Source organism: Nycticebus coucang, chromosome 10, assembly GCF_027406575.1.
Source record: "Nycticebus coucang isolate mNycCou1 chromosome 10, mNycCou1.pri, whole genome shotgun sequence".
Classification (NCBI taxonomy): Eukaryota; Metazoa; Chordata; class Mammalia; order Primates; family Lorisidae; genus Nycticebus; species Nycticebus coucang.
Window position 1 is genome coordinate 128,096,487 of NC_069789.1, and position 16,847 is coordinate 128,113,333.

At 51.1% G+C, this 16,847-nt stretch overlaps 1 protein-coding gene and 1 non-coding gene across 2 annotated transcripts in view; both read right to left on the reverse strand.

Moving 5' to 3' along the window:
• GPI (glucose-6-phosphate isomerase) overlaps positions 1–9,151 on the reverse strand; it is a 35,842-nt gene extending 26,691 nt beyond the window's left edge. The window contains exons 1-4 of the mRNA XM_053608249.1: positions 8,918–9,151; positions 7,829–7,919; positions 7,534–7,602; positions 5,343–5,462 (exon numbers count right to left, since the gene is read on the reverse strand). Of these exons, the coding sequence (XP_053464224.1) occupies positions 5,343–5,462; positions 7,534–7,602; positions 7,829–7,919; positions 8,918–9,039 (402 nt within the window). The 5' untranslated portion in view covers positions 9,040–9,151. The remainder of the gene's footprint in view (positions 1–5,342; positions 5,463–7,533; positions 7,603–7,828; positions 7,920–8,917) is intronic.
• Positions 2,133–2,237, reverse strand: LOC128597830 (U6 spliceosomal RNA). The gene has a single exon (XR_008383388.1). It is a non-coding gene; the product is annotated as a U6 spliceosomal RNA (small nuclear RNA).
• Positions 9,152–16,847: the final 7,696 nt, after the last annotated feature.

A 16,847-nucleotide genomic window follows, 5' to 3' on the forward strand; every position in this document is an offset into this window, starting at 1 on the left:
AACTGCTACTGTGTGCCTTTCATTTCCTCCCCTCTTTTTAAAAACTAATTACCTAGGGCCAGGCACAGCCTGTAATCCCAGCACTCTGGAAGGCCGAGGCAGGTGGATTGCTTGAGTTTAGGAGCTCGAGACTAGCCTGAGCAAGAGTGAGATCCCGTCTCTACTAAGATTAGAAAAAACTAGCCAGGTGTGGTGGCTGATGCCTATAGTTCCAGCTACTGAGGAGGCTGAGACAAGATGATTGCTCAAGCCCAGGAGTTGGAGGTTGCTGTGAGCTGTGTCACCACAGCACTCTACCCAGGGTAACACAGTAAGACTCTGCCTCAAAACAAAAAAAAGTAATTCTCTAGGCTAGGCACAGCGGTTCACACCTATAGTCTTAGCATTCTGAGAGGCTGAGGCAGGGGATTGATTGAAACCAGGAGTTTAAGACCCCATCTCTATTAAACACAGAAAAATCAGCTGGATGTGTTGGCATGTGCCTGTAGTTCCAGCTACTCAGGAGGCTGAGGCAGGAGGATTGAGTGAGCCTGGGAGTTTGAGGTTGCTGTGAGCTCCGATGACGCCACTGCACTCTAGTCTATGCAACAGAGAGAGATCCTATCTCAAAAAAGGAAAAAAACAGTAAGGCCGGCACCCATGGCTCCTTATTGTTGTGGCAGGTGCCTGTAGTCCCAACTACTCAGGAGGCTGAGGCAAGAGAATCTGAGCCTAAGAATCTGAGGTTTGCTGTGAGCTATGACGCTACAGCACTCTACCAGGGGCGACAAAGTGAGACTCTGTCCAAAAAATAAAAATAAAAAATATAAAACACGAAAAGAAAAGAAAAAAAAAGGCTCAGCACCCATAGCACAGTGGTTACGGCATCAGCCACATACACCGAGGCTGATGGGTCTGAACCCAGCCCAGGCCAGCTGAGCATTGACAACTATAACAAAAAATAGCCAGGTGTTGTGGCGGGCGCCTATAGTCCCAGCTACTTGGGAGGCTGAGGCAAGAGAATCGCTTAAGCCCAAGAGTTTGAGGTTGCTATGAGCTATGATGCCACGGCCCTGTACCAAGGGCTACATAGTGAGACTCTGTCTCAAAAAATAAATAAATAAATAAAATAATAATAAGATAAAATAAAAACTAAAAAGAAATAAAAGTAGCAACTCCTGTTTTCAGCTGCCAAGTTTTAAAGTAATTCCTACACATCAATAGAAAAGTAATACAAGGCCAGGAGAGAGGGCTCACACCTATAATCCCAGCACACTGGGAGGCCGAGGCAGGTAGATTGCCGATTACTTGAGCTCACAAGTTCAAAACCAGCCTGAGCAAAAGCAAGTTTTTCTAAAAATAGAAAAACTGAGGTAAGAGGATCACTTGAGCCCAAGTTGGAGGTTGCTGTGAGCTATAAAACCATGGCACTCTACCTAGGGCGACAGCTTGAGACTGTCTCACCAAAAAAAAAAAGAAAGAAAGAAAGAAAGAGAAGTAATACATACTCATGTCTTTCCCAAAAACCAAGACCCAGTAACTTTTTTTTTTTTTTTGGAGACAGAGCCTTAAGCTGTCACCCTGGGTAGAGTGCTATGACATCATAGTTCACAGCAACCTCCAACTCCTGGGCTTAAGCGATTCTCTTGCCTCAGCCTCCCAAGTAGCTGGGACTACAGGCACCTACCACAACGCCCGGCTATTTTTTGGTTGTAGTTGTCATTGTTGTTTGGCAGGCCTGGGCTGGATTCGAACCTGCCAGCTCTGGTGTATGTGGCTGGCGCCTTAGCTGCTTGAGCTACAGGTGCCGAGCCAAGACCCAGTGACTTTTATTTTAAATTTAAATAAACTAATTGACTGCCATGGGAAAATTTCCATTAATACACAAAGAAATAAGCTGCTCAACTTCTCATTCTTCAATCTCAACACCAAGGATTATAATAAAGCATCCTCCTTAGCCAGGCGTTGTGGCGGCGCCTGTAGTCCCAGCTACTGGGAAGCTGAGGCAAGAGAATCGCTTAAGCCCAAGAGTTGGAGGTTGCTGTGAGCTGTGACATTACAGCACTCTACCCAGGGCGACAGCTTGAGGCTCTGTCTCAAAAAAAAAAAAAGCATCCCCCAAAGGGGTTAATGTGTTTATCTTTTTTTTTTTTTTAAATATGGAACTTCACGAATTTGTGTGTCATCCTTGTGCAGGGGCCATGCTAATCTTCTCTGTATCGTTCCAATTTTAGTATATGTGCTGCCGAAGCAAGCACTGTGTTTATCTTTAATATAACTAGATATATCCTTTATTTGACCAGAGAAAGCCTTTCACCGCCCACCAACTCTGTAACTTCTGTTTTCAATGTCCTACTGTATCCTGAATGACACAGCAAGTCAATCCAGTAGCAGCTCCCTAATTCCTAAGTGCATCCAGGACTATAATACGTGTATATACACTGGTTTTACTGATAAGTCCTCTGAGAATGAGTGCAGGTGGGTTTCAGGTTTTGCCACTATGATCAAGGTCACACTGAACATCTTCACCCCATCTTGGCAAGCTTTCCAGAGTACAGCCATGGGGAATGTGTCTCACCATGGAATTGCTGCTGTTCAGAAACTTTCTTTGAGGGCGGCACCTCTGGCTCAGTGAGTAGGGTGCCGGCCCCATATACCGAGGGTGGCAGGTTCAAACCCGGCCCCAGCCAAACGGCAACAAAAAAAATAGCCAGGTGTTGGGTGGCACCTGTGGCTCCGTCGGTAAGGCGCCGGCCCCATATACCGAGGGTGGCGGGTTCAAACCCGGCCTCAGCCAAACTGCAACCAAAAATAGCCGGGCGTTGTGGCGGGCGCCTGTAGTCCCAGCTACTCGGGAGGCTGAGGCAAGAGAATCGCTTAAGCCCAGGAGTTGGAGGTTGCTGTGAGCTGTGTGAGGCCACGGCACTCTACCGAGGGCCATAAAGTGAGACCCTGTCTCTACAAAAAAAAAAAAAATAGCCAGGTGTTGTAGCACACGCCTGTAGTGATTATTCAGGAGGCTGAGGCAAGAGAATTGCCTAAGCCCAGGAGCTGGAGGTTGCTGTGGGCTGTGTGACACCACTACACTCTATGGAGGGCGAGAAAGTGGGACTGCGTCTCAAAAAAAAAAAAAAGAAAAAGAAAAAGTAACTTTCTTTGAATTATAAAAACCCCACCCAATCTGAGTCAGGTACTCTAGGGGCCAGCTTCAAGGAAGGACTTTCCTGGAAACAGGACTCCAGACGGTCAGTGGCACTCCGTCCATAATTTCTTTTTTTAGGGATGGTATGTTACACTGTCCACAGTGCTCTGTGTATGCCAGAGCACACTACGATTGCTCAAACAGAGCCCCAGTTTCTGAGACACATCATTTCTGGCACTCACAGCATAGGGCTAGAAATGCCCTTCCCCACCCACACCCAGAGCCTGTCACACGGACTGACCACCCTAAGAGACATTCTGGAATCCAGGTTCCCATTTGGATCCTCAACCTAAGAGAATCCAGGTTCCCATTTGGATCTCAGGCTTCTTCCTCTAGGAAGTCCCACTCCTAAGGCTGCCAGGCCTTCAGGATCAACACCAAGATCACCTCCTACTGCCAGCATCATTTTCAGGTCTAAAAGTGGCCCCTGGCCAAATCAACCAGACTTTGACCAGCCACACACAAGGGCCACTGCTCTTCGAGACAAGCTTGTATTTTTTTTGTAGAGACAGTCTCACTGTACGGCCCTCTGGTACAGTGCCATGACGTCACACGGCTCACAGCAACCTCTAACTCTTGGGCTTACGTGATTCTCTTGCCTCAGCCTCCCAAGCAGCTGGGACTACAGGCGCCCGCCACAACGCCTGGCCCGCCACAACGCCTGGCTTCGAGATGAGCTTGGATGATCACCCGCAGGGCATGCACAGTCCATACAGACAGACACACTCACACTCGTGGAGACACATGGCCCCCAGACATCACCCTGTACTTTAGGCTGGGGGATGTCTGCTGACTTTTGCAGAAACACTCCTGGGATAGACGTTGAGGCAATAGTGGGGATATTTAGCTGGTTTCTGAGGCAACCCCTCTCCCTGCCTGACATACACAGGAAAAGGAGTAGGCATGGTTATGTGCACTGACAGTGACACAGGGACACCTCCGACATATTTATTTCTAAGTGGGAACATGCTGCAGAAGCGTAGGGAGAAAAGGAACCTGTATGTGTGTGTACAAGTGAAGTGTCTGTGTTTCAAAGAGGAGACAGCAGGTGCGTGCATATGCTAATACATGCAAAGTAACATTTTGGAAGATTCCACAGGAAACTTTTTTATTTAATCTTTTTTTGTTTTTTCTTTGAGATAAGATCTTGCTCTATGCCCTGGGTGGAGTACAAGTGGCACGATCACAGTTCAAACTACTGAGTCCAAATGATACTCCCGCCTCAGCGTCCTGAGGGGCTGGGACTGTAAGTGCCCAGCACCAGACCTGGATAATTTTTCTTTTAGGGATGGTGTGTCATAATGTTTTCTGGGTTGGTGTTGAACTCCTGACCTCAAGCCATACTAAAGCCCTACGATTATAGGCATGAACCATCACACCAGCACGGGAAGCTTTGTAGATGCTGCCTCTGGGAAGTGAGCAGGGGGTAGAGTTGAGGCACTTTCACAACTTTTCTTTTGGCTGATTCTGGATGATGCAATAAGGACATATGACTAACGAGGTTAGAAAACGCAAGTCTTGGTCGGGAGTGGTGCTCACTGTAATCCTAGCAGTCTGGACAGCCGAGGTGGGTGGATCGCCTGAGCAAGAGTGAGACTCTGTCTCTACTAAAAGTAGAAAAAACTAGCCAGGTGGTGGGTGCCTGCAGTCCCAGCTACTTGGGAGGCTAAAGGCAGGAAGATTACTTGAACCTAGGAGTTTGAGGTTGCTGTGAGCTATGAGGACACCACAGCACTCTACTTTGTCGACAGAGAGGGAGGGAGAAGGGGTGGGGAAAGAAGGAAGAAAGAAACAAGGAAAGAAAAGAAAGAGGGAAATGCAAGTCTCCCCCACTATTCTGTCTCTCGGGAGCCCATTTTTTATTTCAGGTTTCTGCCCCTCGCCAGCTTGAGCACGTGAGCCCACAGGTGTTTATTATTCAGGAAAGAGACTATGTCCACTGCTGCCAGCCCTGGGATCCCTCAGAGCAGGGCTAGAGAAACTTGAGGCTCAGCAGAGATCCCAGGGTCAGTGATCACACAGGCCACCCCTACCTCAGGCTAGAGTGAGGGTCTGAGTCCTGCCTCTAAGGAGAATGGAGGAGCTGCCCATCAGGGCTTCCAGATTCCCAAACACATGTATACATAGCCAAGGGCAAGTCCAGCCTGACCACACTACTTACCTGGCAGAAAGTTTTCATCTTGTCCAGAATTCGGTTGACCTCTGGCATCACATCCCTGCCATCCACCAGAATGGGTGTGTTTGACTGGTTCCGCAGGGCCACATGTAACACTGCCCGATCCTGGGGGCAAGGGTCAGAGTGTGAAGACCCCCTCTCACGCCGGGGCAGCCACACTCCCAGCTGGGCATGGTGCAGTGTGGTCCAGAGAGTCACCTCAGTCCTCTATCCACTAGATGGGCAAGCCTTGAGGCCTCTGTCAGTGTCATGGTCTTATACCGAGAACCCCTATATGTTTATGGAAGTAGGAGCTCCCTACCCCAGGAGTCTGGGGAAAGTAAAGCATGTGTTGCAGTCAGAAGGGGATAGCGGGTAACCTGAACGTGCCTGGGACAGGCCCTGAGAAGTTATTATAGATGCTCAAGGCACGAACAGCCAGAGGAAAGAACAGGGAGCCAAGACTGAGAATGGTGACAGCACACTTCGGAAGCCAGCACGAACTGCCTTCTGAGGGCCAGAGCTCATTAAGCCTGAGGTAACCTCATCCTCCTTGGAAGAGTACATGGTGTCTGCTGGCACCTTTTGGAAAGCGTCCTAAGCCCCCTGGATAAGGATCAAGGCGGGCAACTCAAGCTTCTCTCCCCAGGCAGTGGCATCACTACCAACTTCCGGAAACCAATTCAGACCTAAAGTCTGTGACAGGTCCCAGGCAGCTGGCCTGGCCACATGAGTTAAATGGCCCAGCCCTGCGGGGGTGGAGCGGGTACCTTTCCTGCCCCCTAAAAACCCCAGGTGGGCGGGAAAAGGACAATCCTGGGATTCCAACCTGGTGAGGCTCACTAATGCAAAGGGCTGCATGCCACCCTGCCCGACCCCAAGCCTGCCCAACCTTCCATAGGCAAATGTACCACCACCACCCCCCACCTCCAGGAAGCCCTCCCTGCCTGCAGCCTCTCTCAGCCTAGCCCAGCAGCGCAAGACAGATTGAGTGTGAATCCCTGCTCTGCCCCTTACAGCTGTCATGTCTTGGATAAGCAACTTGACCTCTGAGCCTTGGATTCCTCATATGTAAAAGGAAGAAAATAACACCACAAGGACAAAAACTCCGAGTATACTCCCAGGCTTCCATAGCAAATCGTGAGCAAGGCCCACAAGGCCTGGCCTTACCACTGCTTCCTACCAAGGCCTACTGCTGAAGAGACTGAGGTCTTTTGTGACATAAAATTCTTCTTTTCACACACATGCACAAAAAAAAAAAAAAAAAAAAAAAAATTCTTCTCTTCACTAATAAAATTTGCAGCAAGGATATATCAGAGTTAAGTTCTCCAAGAAAATGTCTGAGCAAGCCTTAAGAAACCCTCTTCCGGTGTGGCGCCTGTAACTCAGTGGTTAGAGCACAGGCCACATGGGCTAGTGAGTTCGAACTTTGCCAGGGCCTACTAAACAACAATGACAACAATAAATTAAAAAAAAAAAAAAAATAGCCAGGTGTTGTAGCTAGGTGCCTGTAGTCACAGCAACTTGGGAGGCTGAGGCAAGAGAATTGCTTGAGCCCAAGAGTTTGAGGTTGCTGTGAGCTGTGATGCCATTGCACTCTACCGAGGGCGACATAATGAGACTCTGTCTCAAAAAAAAAAAAGAAACCCTCTTCCCTCTGGGAGGCCTCGGTGGGTGGATTGCTTAAGCCTCACGAGTTGGAGACCAGCCTGAGCAAGAGCAAGACAGACCCCATCTCTAAAAACTAGCTGGGCATTGTGGCAGGTGCCCTGCAGTCCCAGATACTTGGGAGGCTGAGGCAAGAGGATTGCTTGAGCCCAAAAGTTTGAGGTTGCTGTGAGCTGTGACGCCATGGCACTCTATCAGGGGCAAGAAAATGAGATCCTGTGTCAAAAAAAAAAGAAAAGAAAAAAAAACCCCTCTTCTTTGAGGTTTGAAATGTGTTAGTCCCTGGAGAGATACTTTTAGCCATTCCAAGGAACTCACCAAACCCAGCCTGACAATCTTGGGGAAGACACACCCTAAAGCCAAGCAACTAGCCCAGGGCAAAAGGCCTTTAGGTCCCTCATTAAGCAAAAGCATTGCTCAAGAGAAGGAGGTTAAGACGGGGTAATGCCACTAACAGTCAGATGAACCCAAAGGGAAGGAAGAGGCCCAAGAGGGGAGGCGGAACCTGGTGTCGACCAAACCTGCTCACCTCAGTATAATTGATCTTCTCGCCATTGAACATGCGCTCCCGGGCAGCCTCCACACCCCTGGACTTGGCCTAGGAAGAGAAGACCCCGAGGCCCGGTCTCACCCACATGAGCCACCACAAGTCCAAGCCCCAAAGCACAAGGAAGGCTGCTGATGGATGGCCCGCTGGGACAGGTGCTCAGAGACCTCCTTCAGCACAGAAGCAGTTACAAGGTCTACTGAGAGAAGGAACAGAAGATGATGTTCGCCCTCCATGCCCTAGGTCACAGGGCAAGCCTCCCAAAGCAGAACATTACCAGGTCCACCAGGATCTTCATCACCTCCTCCGTCACAAGGTTCTTGGAGTAATCCAGCAGAATATGCCCATGGTTGGTGTTGAGGGTTAAGCTGCAGAAAGATGCAGAAGCTGCTCACCACACCCTAGATCTCCATAGCCCATCCCCTCTGACCAGACCAGCAGCAGCAACAGCAGCAGCTCGAGCTGCTTCCCCAGGAAATGTCCTCCCAGTGCCACACCCAAAAAAGGCTGTGCAGTGGTGGTGTCTGTTACCTGCCTGCCCACTAGGCTGACCTGCAGCAGCAGCACAGCTCAAGAGGGCATTGTCAAAGAACCTAGACGCAGCAAAAAGGATAGGTCCCAATCCCGGTTAAGCTGGGTGCAGCTGCCCCTGCAAGCCCAGTGGGTGATTACCCCCTCCCAGAGCTTTCACTCTCTGCCTCCACGTACTCAGGCGCCCATCCAGATAAGAGGACTGGCCAACGAGGACTTCTAGGCCACAGACACTCCTCCCGTCCCACCCCACCCCCAGCATCAGAGACCGGAGCATGGTTGGAAGCATCCCGGCCCGTGATTTCTTCCGCCACTGCTTCCCATTACCCCAGGCATTCCCGGGCCTCCGCAGCAGGAATCACGCCCCAACACCTCCACCTTTCCACAGCGGCTCCCGGCAAACCTCCCGGGCCTGCTCACCCTGCAGCCGGTCCAAAGCTCGTTTGGCCAGGAGCAGGTGCAAGGGACAGACCTTTGACGCCCGCTGCGTCAGCGAAGGCCTCTCCTCACCACGGCCAGAGGGACCCTTTCTTAAATGGCCGGGGCCGCAGAGGAGACGAGCGGAGGGTGACGTGCGGATGGAGAAGCCCGCTGCTCCTCCAGACCAGGCAGCCCCGCCCCCGAGACCACGGGCGAGCCCGGGAGCCCGGGAAACCCGCTCCAAGGAGACTTCAAGGACGAAGTGCGGCCTCGGCCTGGGCCCCGGTTCGCGACCCGGGCATCCCCGGGAACCGCCGCCCCGGAGCCCCCGGTCACGGCTCCCCGGCCCCAGCCCCGCGGGCCCAGATCCAGGCCGCGCACGTCGCAGCCCCCGCGTCCGGCCCCGAGCGCGCACCTGAAATGGTTGAAGCGCTCCTTGTTGGCTTCGAAAAGGGTGCGCAGGTTGAGCTCGGAGCCGTGCTCGCGGTACCACTGCTGCAGCTTCTGGAACTGCGGGTCCCGGGTGAGCGCGGCCATGGCGGGACTAGAAGGTTGCAGTGACCCGGACACGAGCCGAGCAGGAACGAGGTGGGCGGCCGGCGGCCCGGGGCTCGGGGCGGCCTTTATGGCGCAGGCGCCGGGCCACGCCCTGCCCCGCGAGGCCCCGCCCCGCTCCCCAGCGGCCCGCTGGGAGGCCCTGCTCCAGCGCCGCCGCTGCTCGGGGGTGTGGGGGCCCCCCGCTCGGCTCTCCTTACGCCGCCGCTCTGCCTGGAAGCGACTGAGGGACTGGAGCCAGAGGCCGAGCTCTCCGCCTTGGTCCAATTCATTCATTCATTCACCAAAACTCTATCAACATCTTCCATGTTACAGGTAGTGTTCCGGGTGCTGTGGGTACATAAATACCAAGTAATAAGTGAAATATACGATATGGCAGATGCTGGTAAGTGCTACTGAGGAAAAGCAAGCTGAAAAGGGTGCTGCGAAAAAGGGTGGCAATTTTAGATTGAGTGGTCAAGAAAAAACTCACTGATGGCCGGGCTTGGTGGCTCATGCCTGTAATCAATCCTGGCACTCTGGAAGGCCGAGGTGGATGGCTGGCTTGAGTTCAGTAGTTTGAGAGCAACCTGAGCAAGAGCAAGACCCGTCTCCACGGGCGGCGCTCCTCGCTCAGTGGTTACGGCGCCGGCCAAATACACCAAGGCTGGCGCGTTCCAACCCGGCCCAGGCCTGCTAAACAACAATGACAACTGTAAAAAAAAAATAGCCGGGTGTTGTGGCAGGCGCCTGTAGTCCCAGCTACTTGAGACGCTGAAGCAGGAGAATCGCTTAAGCCCAAGAGTTTGAGGTTGCTGTGAGCTGTGATGCTACAGCACTCTACCAAGAGCAACAGCTTGAGACTCTGTCTCAAAAAATAAAAATAAAAACAAAAAACTGGGTGGTGCTTGTGGCTCAAGGAGTAGGGCGCCGGCCCCATATACTGGAGGTGGCAGGTGCAAACCCGGCCCCAGCCAAAAACTGAAAAACAAACAAACAAACAAAAAAAATCTCCACTAAAAATGGAAAAATTAGCCACCCATTTGTAGTCCCAGCTACTTGGGAGGCTAAGGCCAGAGGATCACTTGAGCTCAGAAGTTGAATATTGCTGTGAGCTCTGATGATGGGACGGCACTCTACCCAGGTCAGACTATTTCAAAAGAAAGTAAAAGAAAAGAAAAAACTCAGTGATGAAAGGCCATTTGAGCAAAAGCCTGATGGTGAGGGAGAAAGCCAACTGGGTATCAGGAAGGAAAGTGTTCAGGCAAAGAGAACAGCAACTGCCAAATTCCCCACACAAGAGCATACTTAAGACGTTCCAGAAATAGGAGAAGGCAAGTGTGGCCGGAGAGGGGTGAATGAAGGGAAAGGGAAAGAAGATGAGGGCAGAGAGGGAAGGGAAAACAAAGAGATCACATAGGACCTTGTGATTCATTGCAAGAACTTTGGTTTTTGTTCTGATTGATGAGAAGGCACTGGACAGCTCTAAGCAGAAGAGGGAAGCATCTGACATGTTTCACAAAGGATCCAAGTGACAACACAGCAGGGATGGAAGGACCTCAGAGAGAAGGCTATCGCAATAGCCTTCCAGGGAGGGAGATGGCTTTGCTTAAGGTAGTGAGAGCTGGGCTCCATGGTCTGAACAGATTGTGAGTGAGTTGACACTTCCCTGGTGAGAGAGGGAAGGGTCAGGGTGACATCAAGTTTTTGATCTGAGATCTTGGAAAAAAATGACATTCTCATCAAAGTGAGGTAGACTAAGAAAGATGCAAGCTTTGGGGGGGAAGAGCATGATCTGGTTTGCAGATGTGCTAAGTTTGGGTATTCATGCCTAGAGTACAGGGGAGAGAAGGGCTGAGCTGCAGGAGAAACTTGGGAGTCAGTGATCAGATAACATGTAAAGTCACAAGCTGGACAAAAGGAAATAAATACAGTCAGATATAAGAGGTCCAAGACCCGGGGACTTCAATATTGAACTTCTTCATCACGTGGATCCCCAGAAAGATCAGCCAACCACACAGTGTGTCCTGTCCTGCCTCAGTCCCAGGCCTAGGTCTTCTCACTCATCTCCTAACTTCATACAGTTGCCACCACCTCTGGCCTCCACAAATGGGTTTTTACTCCCTGTTCAGAATGATTTGGGGTACTAAAGATGAAAAAGGAAACCAGGTGGCTCAGCATCGGTAGCACAGTGGTTACGGTGCCAGCCACATACACCCAGGCTGGTGGGTTCAAACCCAGCCCTGGCCAGCTAAACAATGACAACTGCAACAAGAAAATAGCCAGGCATTGTGGCAGGCATCTGTAGTCCCAGCTACTTGGGAGGCTGAGGCAGGAGAATCACTTAAGCCCAAGAGTTTGAGGTTGCTGTGAGCTATGATGCCACAGCTCTCTACCGAGGGTGACATAATGAGACTCTGTCTCAAAAAAAAAAAAAAAAGGAAACTAGGAAGGGGCTGGAAACTGAAGAAATGAGTATCCAGAATATGACCCTGTCCACAGGGCCCTTCTCTGAGAACTGTCACCTCTATAAATTTTAACTGAACTTACACAGAAGGGCATTGTGGCAAGCATCTATAATTCCAGCTACGGAGGCTGAGGCAGAAGGATGACTTAAGCTCAAAGTTGAGGCTTCGGTGAGCTGTGGTATCACCGCTGCACTCCAGTCTTGGTAACAAACAAGATCCTGCCTCTAAAACCCAAGCAAAACATAACTGACCTTCCACATTCAGCCCAACCCCAATAGTCTGGAGCAGAAACACTCCAGCCAGGGTTTCCAATTGGAGCCATTTACTCTGCACAGAGCAGCACTCTCACCCCCAAATCCAATTTCAGAACAGAACCTCACCCAGCAGGAAGGCTAGTCTCAGAAGTCACTGACTGTAGCCCAACTGACTCTCGTTTTTTCTACTAGGTTCTTTTCAATGATAACTACTGTGTTCGTTCTAAACCATTACCTTTTGTCCTGGTGTTTCTTCCCTGGCCTGATTGCATTGCTGATGCATGCATGACCTAAGCCAGCCAAATGGTCCTTTCCTAGGGCCCTGCAGCCGGCAGGAGAAAGTCTTTGCTTTTTGTGGGCTAGGCAAGGTGGCTCACACCTGTAATCCCAGCAACCTGGGAAGCCAAGGTAGGTGGATCACCTGAGCTCAGGAGTTCGAGACCAGCCTGAGCAAGAGTGAGATCCCTATCTCTACTAAAAATAGAAAAACTAGCCAGTTGTGGTTGTGGACGCCTAAAATTCCAGCTACTAAAAAGGCTGAGGCAAGACGATTACTCAAGCCCAAGAGTTTGAGGTTGCTGTGAGCTACATTGATGCCATGGCACTCTACCCAGGGTGACAGTGAGACTGTGTCTTAAAAAACAAAAACAGGGTGGTGCCTGTGGCTCAAAGGGGTAGGGCGCTGGTCCCATATGCTGGAGGTGGTGGGTTCAAACCCAGCCCCGGCCAAAAATAAATAAATAATTAAAAAAAAAGAAAACAGTGGCTCACATCTATACTCCTAGCATTCTAGGAGGCTGAGGCAGCTGGATTGCTTGAGCTTAGGAGTTTGAGACTAGCCTGAGCTAGAACAAGACCCCATCTCTAAAAATAGCCACGCGTCGTGGCCGGCACCTGTAGTTCCAGCTACTTGGGAGGCTGAGGCAAGAAGATCACTTAAGCCCAAGAGTTTGAGGTTGCTGTGAGCTGTGACGCCTCGGCACTCTACTGGGGTCCCCAAAGTGACACTGTCTCAACAATGGCTGCACATCTGAAAGAACAGAGCTGATAGTTCAGTCCCTGAGGTCTCAAGGAAGACAATGGAGAGAATGACCCCAGAGAAATGCCAGGGTAAACCTCACAGGGTCCAAATTCCTGAGGCCAGCAGCTAGAATGGAAATCAATGATTCCCCTTGGTATTTATGTTGTTTTCAGTTGTCATTTACAGCTCCAATTCTTTCCAAAGATTTTGTGGGTGCTCACCAGCCTATTGCCACACTGTCTTCTCCAGTGGTCTCACCAATCCACCTAAAACCCACAGGCGCAGCTTGGAGTATTGGAGAAGAGGCAGGAGGTGAGGCTTCAGATAGTTGCTCTTTTAAAGGTCTCTCCTGCTTTACAACATTCCATAATATACACCTTGAAATTTGGCCTCTGTGATTCCCAGCAGCTTCAACTATTCCAGATTTCCCCACACTATTTTAACTTTCACATTGTACTTTAAAATTCCAAAATTACATGGATTTTCTTTTCTTTTTTTGAGACAGAGTCTCACTCTGTCGCCCTGAGTAGAGTGCCATGGCATCATCATAGCTCACGGCAACCTCAAACTCTTAGGCTCAAGTGATCCTCTTGCCTCAGCCTCCTGAGTAGCAGGGACTACAGGTGCCTGACAACAAGCCCAGCTAGTTTTTCTATTTTTAGAAGTGACAGTCTGCTCACTCTTGCTCAGTCTGGTCTTGAACTCCTGAGCTCAAGTGATCCACCTGTCTTGGGCTTCCAGAGTGCTAGGATTACAGGCATGAGCCACCGCACTTGGCCTGAGCCCTAGTCTTAATCACAGCCCTGTTAACGGCTTGCTACTTCTGCTTCTTCAGCCTTAGGGAAAAGATGCAGATAAAGTGCAATAGCAGGCAAGCCCCTTCTCCCCTCCTCCTCATCCCAGTTCTGCCTACCAATTAGGCTTCTGTGATATTAATTTGACTAGTGGAAATGATGAAGTATGGCATCCCAAAGGCAAAGGACAGAGCTTGGGCCAGCATAGAGACAGGAAAACCCAGCCAATGACTGCAGCGACCAGATCAGAGCATCTGTGTGAGGCAACAGGGTGAATCCCATGAGAAAAAGGAGGAAAGACACAGAATATGAGAGGGTCACCAGAGTGAGGGGTGCTGTCTCCAGTCCAGTCTTTTTTTTTTTTTTTTTTGTAGAGACAGAGTCTCACTGTACCGCCCTCGGTAGAGTGCCGTGGCGTCACACGGCTCACAGCAACCTCTAACTCTTGGGCTTACCGAATCTCTTGCCTCAGCCTCCAGAGCAGCTGGGACTACAGGCGCCCGCTACAACGCCTGGCTATTTTTCTGTTGCAGTTTGGCCGGGGCTGGGTCCGAACCCGCCACCCTCGGCATATGGAGCCGGCACCCTACTCACTGAGCCACAGGCGCCACCCTCCAGTCCAGTCTTGAGGAGTGGGGTGAATCTGTAAACACATCAAAGTAAGGCTGCACATGGTGGCTCACACCTGTAATTCTAGCACTCTGAGAGGCTGAGGCAGGTGGATGGTTTGAGTTCAGGAGTTTGAGATCAGCCTGAGCAAGGGCAAGACCCCGTCTCTATTAAAAATAGAAAAACTAGCTGTGGGGTATCGTTGGTGCCTGTAGTCCCAGCTACTGGGGAGGCTTAGGCACTTGAACCCTGGAGTTTGAGGTTGCTGTGAGCTATGATGCCACAGACTCCACACAGGGTGACAGAGTGAGAAGAGATAGAGAAAGAAGAGAGAAAAAAAAAGAAAGAATCAATGTAAGGTAATTTTATATTCTGAAAACGTGAAGCAGTACTGTTTTCGACCACCATCACAACTTGCCACCCTATGTTGTGCCAAGTCCTGGGCTCAGAATCAATCTCTGGGATCCTGGGGGAAGTGAACCCTGGAGGGATTATGTTTCCAGACCAGCGACGGACTAAAGAGAATTAAAAGGAAGCGTAGCTCAGGAAGTCCAACAGATCCTGCTCTAGAGTCAGGTAATTTCAAGAGTTCTCAGCAAGATCATATGGTTCCCGACAGAGGAATGGACCAAAGCGGGCAAGCTGACAGTGGAGGCAAGTTAGCATGACCAGGGATAGACCTGAGGCTGCACAGCAAAGATTTCCTTTTCAACCTAATACAGCCCTGGAAAAGCGGCAGACAGCCACTGGGTATATGTGAAACTGGCACTTACTACAGCCTGTGGCAGGCAAATTTCCAAACAAGAGCTCCTTTGTAAAGACAGGGAAAATGAGGCATGGATATTTTAGGTAACTCAGGCCGTAAGTGAGGGTGGCTGGACAGGAGTTCAGCAGGGCTTGGAAGCCAGGTGATCGTGGGAGTGAAGGTGGAGGGACTGAGGCGGGGGATTCTCGGCGAAGAAGGCAGATTCCAGAAGAGACCTTCAGGTCCGGAGCCGGAGTGGCAGGAATCTACCGCGAGTCGGGAGCAGGGCGCTGTATGTCCACCGATGGATTTTCAGCAACTGTTCCGGGGAGGCGCGCCCAGCGGGGATGCTGAGTCACGGTGACGCGAGGAAGGTGCGGGGACCGCGCCACCGGGCCCAGCGGAGCGCCAGACGCAGACAGGCACTCCCAGACTGACTAGCGCACACGTGTCCACACGCCCGCAGGCAGCGCCGGGAAGGGGTGCGCCCGCCTGCGTGTGGGCCGGCACGTCCCGGATGGGGCGCGCATCTGCGCAAGTCCGTGAGCGGGAGCTGGAGCTGGGGTGCGCGGAGGGAAACAGGCAAACGCCTGTGTCCGCACGTCTGGGATGGACGTAGCTCGCGGGAGTGCGCAAGCTCCGTGGTGGTGGTGGCGGGGGGTGGGGGGGGGAGTGTGCGCCTGCGCATGCCAGGAGGGAGGCATGGTGGCGCCGCTTTCGGAGCTCACCGAGCCCCAGAGCTTTTCCTTGTCGCATCGGAATCTCATCCCCAGATTTTCCCTTTGAACCCATTAGGTCTTTAAAAAACCTTCTCCCACTGTACCTAGGTGTGGTTTCCATGAGAATAGAAAGCTCAGGTCGGGCGGCGCCTGTGGCTCAGTGAGTAGGGCGCTGGCCCCATATGCCGAGGGTGGCAGGTTCAGGCCCAGCCCCGGCCAAACTACAACAAAAACAACAACAACAAAATAGCCGGGTGTTGTGGCGGGCGCCTGTAGTCCCAGCTGCTCGGGAGGCTGAGGCAAGAGAATCGCGTAAGCCCAAGAGTTAGAGGTTGCTGTGAGCCGTGTGAGGCTACGGCACTCTACCCGAGGGCGGTACAGTGAGACTCTGTCTCTACAAAAAAAAAAACGAAAGCTCAGGTCTACATAGTCCTGTCCACAGCTCCCAACGTTAATTCCTCCTTGTAGTGCCAGTACAAAGTCTGGTGATTATATATTATAGTCCAATGTGAGAGTTCTTTTTGTCTACTTATATTTTGGGGGGGGGAAGGGCACACAGTCTCACTCTGTCACCCTGGATAGAGTGCTATGGTGTCGTAGCTCACAGCAAACACATGGGTTCACGCGATCCTCCTGCCTCAGCCTCTCAAGTAGCTGAACTACAGGAGCCCGCCCAAACGCCTGGTTAGTTTTTGCATTTTTAGTAGAGACGAGTCTTGCTCAGGCAGGTCTCAAACCTCCTGAGATCAAGCAATCCAGCCCCCTCGGCCTTGCGGAGTGCTAGGATTACAGGTATGAGCCACCGCACCAGGCTTTATTTTTGTTGTTTTTTCAGAGGCAGGGTGTCGCTCTGTCACCCAGGCTAGAGTGGCACTGTAATAGCTCACTGTAGCCTCTTAACTCCTAGGTTCAGGGGATCCTCCTACCTCAGCCTAGGACTACCTGGCTAAATTTATCTTTTGTAGAGGGCAGTCTGTCTTGCTTAAGTTACCCAGGCCAACTCCAACTCCTGGCCTCGAGCAATCCTCCAACCTTGGCCTTCCAAAATGTTAGGAATATCAATTTGAGCCACTATGCCCAGCCTTTAGCTCTATTTTTTGCTCTGTAATAGATTTCACATATTCTGGCCCCAGGAATACCACTTTTCATGGGTCTCAAGTTGCTTCATGGGGTCCCAGGTGCTGCCCTGCACCTTGGGACA